General features: G+C 50.7%; 1 protein-coding gene across 1 annotated transcript; it reads left to right on the top strand.

Moving 5' to 3' along the window:
* Nucleotides 1-4,700: 4,700 nt before the first annotated feature.
* VTN (vitronectin) lies at nt 4,701-13,480 on the top strand. Its single transcript, XM_056865347.1, has 8 exons — nt 4,701-4,763; nt 5,562-5,681; nt 7,406-7,693; nt 8,160-8,299; nt 9,272-9,428; nt 9,921-10,073; nt 11,498-11,791; nt 13,322-13,480. Exons 1-8 carry the CDS (start codon nt 4,703-4,705, stop codon nt 13,435-13,437), a joined length of 1,329 nt encoding a protein of 442 aa, XP_056721325.1. The 5' UTR covers nt 4,701-4,702; the 3' UTR covers nt 13,438-13,480.
* Nucleotides 13,481-14,770: the final 1,290 nt, after the last annotated feature.

Genomic DNA, 14,770 nt, shown 5'->3' with positions numbered 1-14,770 from the left:
TATTTCAGTGCCTTGGCTTATGGGAAGGGAACAGAAGGTGGTAATGAGCATGTGCAGAGTGCATGCCTCTGATTTGAGGGAGGCCTTTTGATGCCTTTGAATGTGCATAGGGCCATGACTTCCAGGGCAGCTGGAGGTGGGGAGAGCTTGTGAGCCAAAATCTTCCGGTTTTAAAGAGAATAAAGATTATCTGTGTACATGGGGGAGGGCTTTTACCTACTTTGTGCCCGAGGTGAGGAGAGCTTTGTTTTGTCTTCATCATTGTGTATACAGTTACCCAATATCCTATTCTGCCAATGGGGTTGCCAACCTCCAGGTGGTGGCTGGACATCTCCCGCTATTACAACTGATCTCCAGTCGATAGAGATCAGTTCCCCTGGAGAAAACGGCCGCGTTGGCAATTGGACTGTATGGCGTTGAAGTCCCTCCCCAAACCCTGCCCTCCTCAAGCTCCACCCCCAAAATCTCCAGGTATTTCCCAACCTGGAGCTGGCAACCCTACTAAGAAGGTAGTCCACCCTCTAAAGCAACCATTTTCTCCAGAGGAACTGATCTCGGGCGTCTAGAGAGCAACCGTAATAGCGGGAGATCTCCAGGCCAGTCCTGGAGGCTGGCAAACCTAACTCTAAGCCGCACCTGGAGGTTGGCAACCCAGGGTGGCATGCTCACCTTGCCCTTGGTTGCTCCCCCCTCCCCCGTCATGGGACTGCTGGGGATTAGATTTTTGCTTGCTGTTTACTTATGGCACAATAAAGCAATAATAAGCACACTTATGCACAAAAGTGAGTGTATTGAAACAACCACTTAAAGAGACAGCATATGTTTGCAGTTGTGAAGAACAGTAAACATTGAATTAGAATACAACTGAAGAAAAAATTCAAGCTCTGCAGCACAACAATGTTTGATACATACATCAAAGTTCATAGATGCCACTAATAAGATGGGTTTCCGGTATTAATTCCCATTTCACTCAGGCTTCATCAATACTGGCAATCCTATGATGTAGATTCATTCACAAAACACTTGTTCCGGAACTGCGCGTATAGAGTTTCATTTCTGGTGGACGGCTTGCTGAGTCATCTCAGGTACTAGCTGGAGATCTCCTGCTATTCCAACTGATCTCCAGCCAATAGAGATCAGTTCCCCTGGAGAAAATGGCCGCTTAGGCAATTGGACTCTATGGCACTTGAAGTCCCTCCCCTCCCCAAACCCTGCCCTCCTCAGGCTCCGCCCCCCAAAACCTCCCGCAGGTGGCAAAGAGGGACCTGGCAACCCTACTTCTGCCTGACAGTCCAAGGCAGCAAGAGATGGCCTGTAGTAATCAAACCCATTAAAGCTTTCAAAGCCTGCTATAGGGTTGCCAGGTCCCTTTTCGCAACCGGCGGGAGATTTTGGGGGCGGAACGGTGGGGTTTGGGGAGGGGAGGGGCTTCAATGCCATAGAGTTCAATTGCCAAAGCGGCCGTTTTTCTCCAGGTGATCTGATCTCTATCGGCTGGAGATCGGTTGAATTAGCAGGAGATCTCCTGCTACTACCTGGCAGTTGGCAACCCTAGCCTGCTATTATATTATTATTATTATTTTGCTGTCATGTTTTCTAGAATGTTGCGGTCTAGAAAGGAACTTGCTTCTTTTTAAAATAGGAAACAGTAAGGTCGGAGATGTCGCTTTTCATTTCGGAACGGGCGCTGGTTGAAAGGCTGCTTGGTTACTTGGCTCTTTTCATCCTCTGGGCCTAGCAACGGCCACGATACAAGCCAAGCCCGGGCTGGCCCCAGCTTCATTTGTTCTCTGTCCCGAAAGGGGAGAGGGGGGGGGGAAGGAGGAGGCAGAAGCTGAAAGGGAGACCAGGAGTTCATATTAATTAGTAACTGGGACAAATTGATCTGGGAGGGCAGACAGGGAACAAACTCCATCATATGATGCGGGAAGGGCTGGCCCCTGACCCCGCTCCTTCCATTGAGGGGCACAGGGCCAGGGTCATAGGCAGGGTTGCCAGCCTCCAGGTGCTGGCTGGAGATGTCCTGGGATTACAACTGATCTCCAGGCGACAGAGATCAGTTCACAAGTAGAAAATGGCTGCTTTGGAAGGTGGACTCTATGACATTATACCTAGGGTTGCCAGGTCCCTCTTTGCCACCGGCGGGAGGTTTTTGGGATGGAGCCTGAGGTGGGCAGGGTTTGGGGAGGGGAGGGACCTCAGTGCCATAGAGTCCAATTGCCAAAGCAGCTGTTTTCTCCAGGTGAACTGATCTCTATTGGCTGGAGTTCATTTGTAATAGGAGATCTCCAGCTGGTACCTGGAGGCAACCCTAATTATACCCCACTGAAGTTCCTCCCCTCTCCAAACCATGCCCTTCTCAGGCTCCCCCCCCCAAAAAAAATCTCCAGGTATTTCCCAACCTAGAGCTGGCAACCCTAGGGCTACCAACCTCCAGACAGGGCCTGTAGTTTTCCTGTAATTATAACTGATCTCCAGACTACAGGGATCTGTTCCCTTGCAGGAAATGGCAGATTCAGAGGGCCAACTTGACAACAATATCATATCCCTGCTGAGCATCTTCCTTTGCCCAAACTCTGCCCAGCTCCTAGGTCATTTTCCCAGCACTGCTGCTGCCTGATACTGAACATCTGAAAGTAAATTTTGGCTCCAGCTTCTGCCACAGACAGACCATGCTGAAATGGTAAACAGTGGCCCACGTTTCACAGGTTAAGTCCTTTCTGATCACATTCCTAAAAGCAAAATACTAGAACTCATCCCACCCACTTCCATCTTCCAAGGCTGCGTAAGAGACTGGAGTCCTTTTGTTTCATTCAGCACAGAGTCTGACAATTCCAAAGCATTTGCTGTGTTCCCATTAAGCAAGAAGGAGGAGGAGGAGGAGGAGGAGGTGTTGGTTTTTAAATGCTAAAAACTGAACTATGCTGATTATAGATGGAAAATTTAGGAAGTTAGCAAAATCGGAGTGGGGATGCCCTTGTAAGACAGGAGAAATTGAGAATGTAGGTCATGTTTTATTCAGTGTGCCTTTTATGAGGAAATGTGCCAGAAATTGATTTTCCCACTTATTAATACAACAGATTTTAGCCCAGATGTGGAGAAATTGAAATACCTCTTGTGGGAAGGAGATCGTAATAACAGACTATTACAGGTAGCTAAATTCTGTTCTGTAGTGGTTAAAATTTGCTCAGAAAAGGTGGGTAGAGTCAATAATTTTAAATCCTAAGTTGTTAAAAAATTTGGCCATTTTTTTAGGGAGAGAATATTTTACCTGGGTTTTTAGTAATTGCTTATTTCCTATTTATAGTGTATTTAAAGTATGTTTGTTTTCTTTTGCTGGCAATCGCTGTATCAATAAACTGAACTATGCTGACTTTCTCTGCCATTTAAGGGAGACTCAAACTGGCTTATAATCACCTCCCCTTCCCCTCCCCACAACAGACACCCTGTGAGGTAGGTGAGGCTGAGTGAGGGTGACTAGCCCAAGGGCACCCAGCTGGTTTCATGTGTACAGGTGGAGAAACAAATCCAGTTCACCAGATTAGCCTCCTCCGCTCATGTGGAGGAGTGGGGAATCAAACCCAGTTCTCCAGATCAGAGTCCACCGCTCCAAACCACTGCTCTTAACCACTACACCATGCTGGCTCTACACTGTGCTGGAAAAAGAATAGCTCTTGCAAGAAACTCTGCTATGTTCCAGCAGGCTCTGAAACAGCTGATCATGCCCATTCGGACTGACTGAGTCCCTTTGCTTTGAGGTCCCTGTCCTTCCAGAAGGCAATTTTCACAGCCATGGCTACAGCTTTGGGGCTCTCTCTGCCCCTTTGTGCTGAAAAGTGAGAGGAAGGGGACAAGGAACCCCCCAGAGCCAAATTTCCAGTGTGGTGTAATATGAGAGGGAAGGAAGGCGGCATGGTACAGCTTGATCTCATCAGATCTCGGAAGCTCAGCAGGGTTGGTTACCTGGATGGGAGACCTCCAAGGAAGACTCTGCAGAGGAAGGCTATAGCAAACCACCTCTGCTTCTCACCTGCCTTGAAAGCCCCTTGCTGGGGTGGCCATAAGTTGGCTGCGACTTGACGGCACTTTACCCACACACGTAATGTGAGAATGCTCAACTCAGCCCTGAAGCTCCCTGGGCAACCTTGGGCCAGTCACTTTTCTCTCTGCTCAGAAGGGTTACCAGCTCCAGGTTGGGAAATGCCTGGAGATGCTGGGGGCAGAGCCTGACGAGGGCAGGGTTTGGAGAGGGGAGGGATTTCAATGTCCTAGAGTCCAATGGCCAAAGCGGCCATTTTCTCCAGGTGAACTGATCTCTGTTGCCGGAAGATCAGTTGTAATAGCGGGAGACCTCCAGCTACCACCTGGAGGCTGGCAACCCAACATAAAGTCCAATTGCCAAAGTGGCCATTTTCTCCAGGTGAACTGACCTCCATCACCCGGAGATCAGTTATAATAGCAGGAGCTCTCCAGGTTGGCAAGCCTACCGCTCATCCTACCTCACAGGGTTGATGCAGGCCAACTGGAGACAGCTAGGCAGTTGCTGACCCAGAAAGCACACAAAAGACTGGAGCCATCCCCAGAGGGGGAGGAGCTGGGCCTGCCCGGGCCAATACCCTCCTGACCTTGTTTGTTCCCGATCTGGCCAAGCCGCCAGCCTCTCGGGGAGTGCCAGTCAGACTGGGACGGAGCGTGGGGAGCCATGCGGCTCCTGCTTGGGGCACTGCTGCTGGGCTGGCTGTGTGGGGCCTTTGCCGCTGAGGGTGAGTGCAGTGCCCCCCCCCAAGGGGTCCCCGTTCCCACCCCGTTTGGGTCGATGAATAAGAAGCCCTGCGGGAAAGTGGGAACAGCTTGATCTTGGGAGCGAAGCTGGGGGCGAGGGGGGGGGTCGAGTTTCCCTCTCTCTGTGTCGCCTCTTATGAGAACGAGGTCACCCCAATTAAGTCCACTGGCAGGAGATCGGAATTTGACAAAAGGTAGCACTTCTCTGCCCATACTAATTGTCTTCATGGATATACATGTATGTATTTTATAGAACATGTGTTCTGTGGAACTGTGACTGATCGTAGTGGGATTGCCAGAATCGAAAAAGCTTATGCGAAATAGGACTCTATACCGGAAACCTATATATTTTTTGGCATTCTTGGACTTTATTGACCTATATGGTTGTTTTGGCACTTACCTTGTGTAAAAAGTCTGGGAGTTTGCACATGTACTTTGTTGTTACCTTTTGCTTATGTTTATGTGCTTACATTACATTGACTTTCTTTGTTAAGCAGTAGTAGTTTTGTGCTTCTTTGCCATAAGTGCCTGCTTATTGTTGTAATTCCTCCTTTGGGGGCTCTAGCCTTCAAGTTTGATTTACATACTGAGTGGATGGCATTCATGGACTGGATGCAGGATATGGAACGAGGTAGTTTTTCGTTCTGTTCCAGCTGAGCAAGCTGCAAAATCGCAAAGAGGAGGGACGGGAGCCACAGGACAGCCCTGGGGGCAAGAGGGCCGGTCCGCTGCTCATCTCCCCTCCCTCCCTGTGACTGGCGGAGGTCTTTCTTTTGCAGAGTCCTGTGAGGGGCGCTGTGACAAGGGCTTTGATGAGCAGAAGAAATGTCAATGCGACGACCTCTGCGTGTACTACCAGAGCTGCTGCAATGATTACTCAACGGTCTGCAAACCCAAAGGTATCTCCTCCTCCGAGCGTGAAAGGGGGCCCTAGCTCTCTGCTGGCCTGGCATACGCACTTTCCCAGTGCCCTCCCTTGGTCCTGGCCAGCCCACAAGGGGTCAGGTTCAGACCCGAAAATCCAGAAGAGTGGAGACAGCACCCTTGTAGCGCTGCTGGAGGAGGCTGAAGTTGGTTCCCAGTTCATTCCCAGTTCCTTATTCACATCTCCTAGTTCCTGAATGATATGGAGGATAATTTAAAGTCTTCTTGCAGGGGACAGTGGCCATTTTTGCATGGTAATTAGCAGCACATTCCAGGCTGAATTGCCCCGCATATTTTTTTAAATTTTTCACGCTGAACCGTCGTTCCGGAAGTGACTGCGAAGCCGGCACATACCTGCTTCGCATTACTTAAGAGTAGGGTTGCCAACCTCCAGGTACTAGCTGGAGATCTCCTGATATTACAGCTGATCTCCCGTCGGTAGAGATCAGTTCCCCTGGAGAAAATGGCAGCTTTTGTAGAGTTGCCAGCTCTGGTTTGGGAAAAACCTGGAGATTTGGGGGGTGGAGCCTGGGCAGGGCAGGGAGGGGAGGTACCTCAGCAGGGTACAGCCTCCAAAGTAGCCATATTCTCCAGGGGAACTGATCTCTGTTGTCTGGAGATCAGTTGCAATTAGGGTTGCCAGGTCCCTCTTCGCCACCGGCAGGAGATTTTTGAGGCGGAGCCTGAGGTGGGTGGGGTTTGGGGAGGGGAGGGACTTCAATGCCATAGAGTCCAATTGCCAAAGCGGCCATTTTCTCCAGGTGAACTGATCTGTATCGGCTGGAGATCAGTTGTAATAGCAGACGATCTCCAGCTAGTACCTGGAGGTTGGCAATCCTAGTTGCCAATCTCCATGTACTAGTTGGAGATCTCCAGGCCCTGCCTGGAGGTTAGCAACTCTGTTTCGAGGGTGACACTTTGGAATCAAATCCCCACTGACTTTCTCCCCTCTCAAAACTGTGGGCTCTTCCAGCTCCCCCTCTAAAATCTCAGGATTTTCCCAACAGAGGTGCAACCCTGCTTGCAACAGATCCCCAAAGACACAGCAACATTATTTAATATATTTTATTTTATTTACTAATTTATAGTCGGCTTTTCTTACTGAGACTGAAGATGGATTACACAGTGTAAGTCAATGCAACCATAGAATGAGACATCTAATAAGCAATGTAATAAGATTAGGATCTGGCTAGAAGCCTGAAACAAAGCATAAAGTATTAGACATGATGTATAAACCAATTACGTAAGTAGAAAATGATGTAGTGATTAAAAACAGAAAATACGTACGGTACTATGATCAGTGGTATAGTCCACAGTACTGTTCCCTTTATAAAAGCACCTTCCTCAAACATTATAATATAGCCCCCTTACTTTTATAAAAATGCCCTTTTCCACTTGGTGAAGCTTCTATTGCTATGCTAGGCAAAATTTCACTTATGAAAGATGCTAAAGGCACACAGGCCTGTTAAGAAAATGTGGCAACTTTGGTCCTAATCTTAGAGGTGCAGAAAAGACACTTCTCACATGCTCAGAGAGAGAGTGATTATTGACACCCAGTTTTCCAAGCCTGAGGCCTTGCACCGGAAATGGTTTGGGAGCCGAGCCTCAATGACCTCAGGCTCCCATTAAATGTGCGAGATTGAGGGTGTCCCCAAATGGCTAACCTTTTTGTGCGGCATTCCCCCCCCCCCCCCCGCAGTGACCCGTGGGGATGTCTTTCTTCAGCCAGAGGACGAGTACCAGGATTACTACGATGGCGATCTTGCCAATGCCACGACCACCATACCCACCGACCCCTTCTCGGAGCCAGTGAGCAGCGACCCACAGGAGTTCTGGCCGACGGAAGAGTCAGACACAGCCGCTGGTCCAACCTTCTGGCCTGAGCCAGAGACAGGCACCCAAGATCCCGAAGAGGAATTCTTGTGCAGTGGGAAACCCTTCGACGCTTTCACGGCATTGAAAAATGGCTCCATCTATGCCTTTCGTGGTACGGCACGATCAGGAGGGAGAGGGAAAGAGCTCTTTTCCTCTTGGGTAGTGGGCAAGACCCCACTCGCCCACAGCAAATGTGGCAAATGTACCCAAGGCTATGGGTGTCCCTTGCTGGCCTGAATGTCCAAACACTCTCTTGGGGCAGTGGTTTTTTTGGCATGCGACCCTCTAAAATTTGGGCTGCTCTCCCTCTGCCACCTTGCAAGAGGGTCTTGTGCCAGTTGCAAACAAAAAAAAGCAGATCCTGCGCGGGGAAGCGCAGGGATGTGCAACCCAAAGCATCCTGCCAGCCATGTGGCATGTGATGTGGGTGCCCATTTCAAGTGGAGTCCAAGGGCTGCCCAGATGGACTGGCACTTCTGGGGAAGAAGCGAACAATCCCAGGGAAAACAAGGGACACTCTTCAGAACTGGCATGGTGCCCAAGAAAGGGTACAAACAGAATATTCTTTCCCAATCCAGGAAAATATTTATATGAACTTGATGAGAAGAGTGCGATGCCTGGGTACCCTAAACTTATCCAGGAAGTGTGGGGCATTGAGGGACCTATAGATGCAGCCTTCACCCGCATCAACTGTCAGGGCAAGACCTACTTCTTCAAGGTGGGTTGTGATATTGATACACCCACACATGGGGCTGCCTTATCCTGAATCTAACTGTTGGTCCATCAAGGGTCCTTTATGCATGGGTACTTTCACTCACGTTCATCCTCGGGCTGACTCAGTTGTTCCCCCTCCCACCCCATTTTTTTTAAGAGCTCTGTTGGTTTTTAAAAAGGCAGTTTGGTTTCCACCAGGGGGGGAGAGGAGAACTGGACGTTTTTCTCTCAGTAAGCACATCCAATTACAAAGCATCATTTCAAGGGGCAGGGACTCAAATGCTTCCTGATTTGAGCTTGGTGACTTTGCTGTTGCACAGTGATTTGTGTATTCACAACAGAAAAGTGTGGGTCGAGCAAACATCGAACCCCAGGTAAAACTCCCATGCATAAACAACCAAGGTCAGTATTGTCTACTTAGAGTAGCAGGGGCTCTCCAGGGTCTCAGGTGGAGGTCTTTCACATCACTCATTGCATGGGCCTTTCACCTGGGAATACCAGGGATTGAACCTGGGACCTTCTGCATGCAAAGCAGAGGCTCTTCCACTGAGCCACAACCACAGAGCCTCACAGCAGGAGACAGGGAAGCTCTGAACCCTTAAGTCATGGGCACAGAGGTGTCTCAGCTCGCAGTCCGCTGCTCTGTGATGTTACAGAGCAGGAAGAGAAGAAAGGGTGGTGCATGAGGATCACAACGCTGGGCAAAGCAGGGAACGTGGGAGGGGTACTGTTGCTAGGAAGAAGTTAGCTGCCCAGAGAGCCCACTGAACTAGAAGCAGGGCTAAAACGTCCATGGACAAGGTGTGTGAAGGAAGGGGTCTCCAAAGGGCAGTGCGGAAGCACAGCCGGGGGCAGAGCACGCACCTTGGAGGCACAGTTGAGCCCCAGCACCTGTTGATTTGGGACAAATTGTCCATTGAGGGTGATGAGGCCACACACCTCCCCCCTCTTTGGAACCTTTCTCTCTCTTCGACAGGGGAGCCAGTACTGGCGCTTTGAGGACGGAGTCCTGGACCCCAAATTCCCCCGCAACATCTCTGACGGTTTTAAAGGGATCCCCGACGATATCGACACTGCTTTCGCCCTACCTGCTCAGAACTACTTTACCAGCGAGAGGGTCTACTTCTTCAAAGGTGACCCAGAACAACCTTCCCTTCCCCCTTTGCAATCCAGCTTGTTGCAGAAAGGGCGAGGGGAAACCAGGGGCTGGGTTGCCTACAAACATTTGTCCCTTGAAGACAAGCTACTTGCGTATGGGAAGCTGAATCATCACAGACCCTGTGCCCCAAGAAGTTAATTTGGGGGAGAAAATCTGGGGCTGAAATGGGGCATCGCCTTCTATTCCCTATGCCCGTGGGCACCGTGATGCCCGCCGACAAGAAAGTAGGTGGGACCAAGTGGGGCTTTTGCCCAGCAAACCTTCTGACTGGCCAATGAAGATTTAATTGGAAGAGGAGGCATGATAAACCACAGACTTTGTAATGGAGGCACCCTCCTATCGCTGCTCTCAGCTGAGCACTGAGCTGCCAGGAAGCAACCAAAGCCAAAGAAAGGCCAGGCCTGAGGCTTACCTGACACCACCCTCCCTCCCTCTCTCCCTCTCTTTCTCTCTCCCCCCTTGACAGGGAAGCACTATTGGAGCTACGACTTTGAGAAGCAGCCGAGCCACAAGGACTGCCAGGAGACGTCTCCGTCGCTGGTCTTTGACCACTTTGCTCTCTTGCTGGACGACAGCTGGGAGGAAATCTTTATGGAGCTTTTCGGGGGCGTGAGGAGGAGTGAGTGGGGCCATCGGATGGGAGAGAGGCCTAGGGGGAGGCCCGCCCTCTGGTAGGGTTGCCAACCTCCAGGTGGCAGCTGGAGACCTCCTGGGATTCAAACTGCTCCCCAGCCGACAGAGATCAGTTCACCTGGAGGAAATGGCTGCTTTGGAAGGTGGACTCTATGGCAGTGTACCCCACTGCCTCCCCTCCCCAAGTCCCTCCCCTCCCCAAGCCCCGCCCTCCTCAGCCTCCACCCCCAAAATCTCCAGGTATTTCCCTACCCAGAACAGGCAACCAGGCAACCCGACCCTCGGGGCACTTCTTCACACAATCAGCTTGCAGGCCTCACTGCTACATGATGTAGTCATGGGCCATAGAAGGAGATGGCTTTCGAGTAGAGTTGCCAATCTCCAGGTGGTGACTGGAGATTTCCTGCTATCACAACTGATCTCCAGGTGACAGAGATCCGTTCACCTGGAGAAAATGGCTGCTTTGGAAGGTGGACTCTATGGCAGTGAAGTCCCTCCCCCATTAAACCACGCCTTTCTTGGGCTCCACTTTAAATCTGCAGGTGTTTCCCAACCCAGAGCTGGCAATCCTACTTGCCTTGAAAACCCCAGGGGGTCACAATAAATTGGGTGCAACTTGATGGCACTTTCCATCAAGTTGATGGGATTGGTGGTGGAAAGTGCCATCAAGTTGCACCCAATTTACGGTGACCCCCTGGGGTTTTCAAGGCAAGAGACGTTCAGAGGTGGTTTGCCATTGCCTGCCTCTTCGTAGCAACCCTGGACTTCCTTGGTGGTCTCCCATCCAAATACTAACCAGGGCTGGCCCTGCTTAGCTTCCAATATCTGACAAGACTAGGTTAGCCTAGGGCCTAGGCCAACTGTGTCAGGGTTCAAGAGGGATTAGATGAGTTCATAGAGGTGGGTATCCTCGATGGCTCCATGTTCAGAGGCAGTGTACCTCTGAATTGCAGTTACAGGTAAGTAGGGTTGCCAGCTCCGGGTAGGGAAATACCTGGAGATTTTGGGGGTGGAATCTGAGGGTGGGTTTGGGGAGGGGAGGGACTTCAATGCCCTTGAGTCCAATTGCCAAAGCAGCCATTTTCTCCAGGGGAACTGATTTCTATCACCTGGAGATCAGTTGTAATAGTGAGAGATCTCCAGGCACCACCTGGAGGTTGGAAATTCTACTGGTAACCAACATCAGTTCGGGTGTCTGCTTTTCTGCTGTAGGCCTAGCTGGCCTCTGTGGATGCTGGACGAGCAGGGCCTTCTAGAAGGGCTCTTCTGAGGTGCTGCTTCTTTGGGGGGGGGCAGATTCGGGCCTTCAGATATTGTATTAGCCCCACTGGGTCTGTGCCAGGCCCCACCTGTCTCTTAGAGCCTCTGGCTAGCTCAAGTCCCCGGTTCCCTCTTTCTCTCCCTTGCCAGGCGGGGCCAGCAGGCGACGCTACATTAGCCGGGATTGGCGAGGGGTGCCGAGCCGGCTGGATGCCGCCATGGTCGGCCGGATCTACGTGGCGCAGAGCCCCTCGAAACGTCGCTCGAAGAAGCGGTCATCACGCCGGCATCGCAAGAAGTATCGCAGCCGCCGCAGGGGCCAGCGGAAGTCGAGGGCCTGGGATTGGTCAGAAGATACTAGCTCAGAGTCCATGGACCTGGACTGGCTGCTGGGCACACCCACCTCCTGCCAGCCCATCCAGAGCGTCTATTTCTTCGTGGAAGGTGAGCCTGGTGGAGGGTCATTAGCCCACTGACCCTTTAAACCTGCCCTCGCACAGAATTGTCACAATAGTTCTTGGAGAGGGGGCAGCCCAACTTAAACACATAAACACATGAAGCTGGCTTATACTGAACCAGACCCCATGGTCCATCAAAGTCAGTATTGTCTACTCAGACCGGCAGCAGCTCTTCAGGGTCTCAGGCAGGGGTCTTCCACTTGCCTAGTCCCTTTAACTGGAGATGCCGGGGATGAGATGTCAGGGATTGAACCTGGGACCTTCTGCATGCCAAGCAGAGGCTCTATCTGACCCCCTGGGGGTCTAAAGCTTAAGCTTGGGACTGGAGAACAGTTTATGGCTCCTTGCAGAGCAGTCTCTGAGGTTGGGGTGTATGATTTGGGGTGGTGGTGAGCATTTACTTTGGTGTACTGAAAATAAATTAAAACACTTGGAACCGAAGATGGCGAGATTCTAGCTGTAAACACTCGGTGCAATAACAGCCAATATTTTTGGTTGGATTAGGGAATAAGGGAATTGGGGGCTGTAAATAAAGAACTGGGAGGGGATGTATGTTTATGTCCCCTAGTAATGTGACTCCTGCTATTACTTGTGACTGCATATTTTTATGCAACTTCAATTTTATCCTATGGAATGCATTGCCACTGGATATTCTTTTTTAAAGGAACAGCAAACCAATGCAGTGTGTCCATTCGCTTAATGTAGCCACCATATTCTGAGCTAGTAAAGCTCTGAGTACCAGCTGTTGGTACTCAAAGCAACAGAGAACAACTGTTTGGGGCTCCCCAGACATATCTGGCTGGCCGCTCTTGGGAACAATTCTTAACCACTACATCAGCCAGCATGGTGTAGTGGTTAAGAGCAGTGGTTTGGAGCAGTGGACTCTAATCTGGAGAACCGGGTTTGATTCCCCACTCCTTCACATGAGCAGAGGAGGCTAATCTGGAGAACTGGATTTGTTTCCTCACTCCTACACACAAAGCCAGCTGGGTGACCTTGGGCAAGTCACAGCTCTGTTAGCTCTCTCTCAGCCCCACCTACCTCACAGGGTGTCTGTAGTGGGGAGGGGAAGGGAAGGTGACTGTAAGCCGGTTTGAGTCTCCCTTAAGTGGTAGAGAAAGTTGGCATATAAAAACCAACTCCTTCTTCTGCTAGTCCAATTCTGTAATGCAATACTGGTGTTCCTAAAGCTGGCCAGGAATGGGGATGGGGAGGAAACGGCAAAAATGGGGCAGAATAAAATATGGGCAGGGAGGGATGGGTGCATTCCAGACATCTGTGCTTGCACAATGTCCCCACACACTTTCACTACAAGGAGGGATGTTTTAAGACACCTCCAGCTCTCCATTGTTAAACAATAAATAATAAACATATTGACGGAGCAGCAAAGAGGCTAGGAACTGTGTGTGGGGGTGTCAAATAGCTTTGGGGGTGCTCAGCATAAAGATGAAGGGGGAGGCAAGTCTGGAGGGGCTCGATTCCCAGTGACATTTGCATCCCTGCATCTCTCTCTCAGACAAGTACTATCGCCTTAACCTGCTCACGCGGCGTGTGGACTTCGTGTACCCCAGGTACCCACGCAACATTGCCAAGTACTGGCTGGGTTGCCCGTCTGATGCAGAAAGGGCCTAGCTGCTCTCTTCAAACTGACACCAGCAGCCAAATAAAGCCTCTCCTTCCAGCTTCAGTGTGTCTTTGACTTTGGGGACCAGATGGGGTGGGTGGGATGGGGTTGATTAGTTCTGTGGGATCTGGGCGTTCTGTGGAAGCACCAACAGAACGTCCTGGCACCTTAAAGACGTAACAGCAGCGTAGAAGCAGGAGCTGCCATGAAGGTCCAGGGCAATCGGCTCATTTTCAGAGTGCCCCCAAATCCCGATGGGTGGCCGTGTTAGTCTGTCTGTAGCAGTAGAAAAGCGGCCATTTATGCTTGGTAATTAGCAGCATGTTCCAGGCTGAATTGCCCCGCATCTTTTTTTTTAGTTTTTCACGAAGCATTTACCGCACCAAAGCATTTACTGAAGGAAAACATGCAAAATCACAAACACAGCTTAGCTATGCAAACAACGAATGGCTAATGGAAGGAACAAAGGAGCATGCGAGTGGGGGGTGGGGGTGGAATGTCCCCTTTTGCGTCGGGACCGTGAATAGTCATTTTAAAGGTCGCATTTTAAAAAAGAGCTTTAAGCGAGTTTCAAAATCGACCCTGCATAAATGGCCCAAGAGTCTAGTTTCACCTTCAGGACTAACAACATTTCTGGCAGGGTATGAGTTTTCGTGAGCCACAGCTCACTTCTTCAGATACCATTTTGGGTTTTGCCACAGCAGACTGGGATTTGGGTGATGTCAATAGGGTTGCCAACCTCCAGGCAGGGCCTGGAGATCTGAAATCACAACCACAGGGATCACTTCCCCCAGAGAAAATGGCGCTGTAGGAGGTTGGATTCTATGGCGTTGTACCCTGCTGAGGTCCCTCCCCAAACCCTGCCCTCCCCAGGCTCCACCTCCAAATCTCCAGGAATTTCCCAACCTGGATTTGGCAGCCCTAGGTGAAGTTCTGCCTTGCTTTGCACTGAGGGCCCCTGTTAGGATCTGATCAGCACCTGCCAGTGTGATTTTGGGGCAAGGGAAGGGGCAGGAATCTCCTTGCAAACTGATAGTTGCAGACACAAACCCATCCAGAGTCCTGTCCAAGGGGAGGAATATCGGGGTGAGGGATGGCTGATTGAGGGAGGACACGGAACCCATCCTCCAAACAAAACATGAGCTCAGTGTGGTGTCGTGGTTAAGAGCGGTGGTTTGGAGTGGTGGAGTCTGATCTGGAGAACCTGGCTTGATTCCCTACTCCTCCACATGAGTGGCAGAGGCTAATGTGGTGAACTTGGTTGGTTTCCCCACTCCTCCACATCAAGCCAGCTGGGTGACCTTGGGCTAGTCACAGCTCTCTCAGCCCCACCTACCTCAC

The sequence above is a fragment of the Euleptes europaea genome, chromosome 19 (genome assembly GCF_029931775.1).
Source record: "Euleptes europaea isolate rEulEur1 chromosome 19, rEulEur1.hap1, whole genome shotgun sequence".
Classification (NCBI taxonomy): domain Eukaryota; kingdom Metazoa; phylum Chordata; class Lepidosauria; order Squamata; family Sphaerodactylidae; genus Euleptes; species Euleptes europaea.
This window is presented reverse-complemented; position numbering and strand designations above follow the sequence as displayed.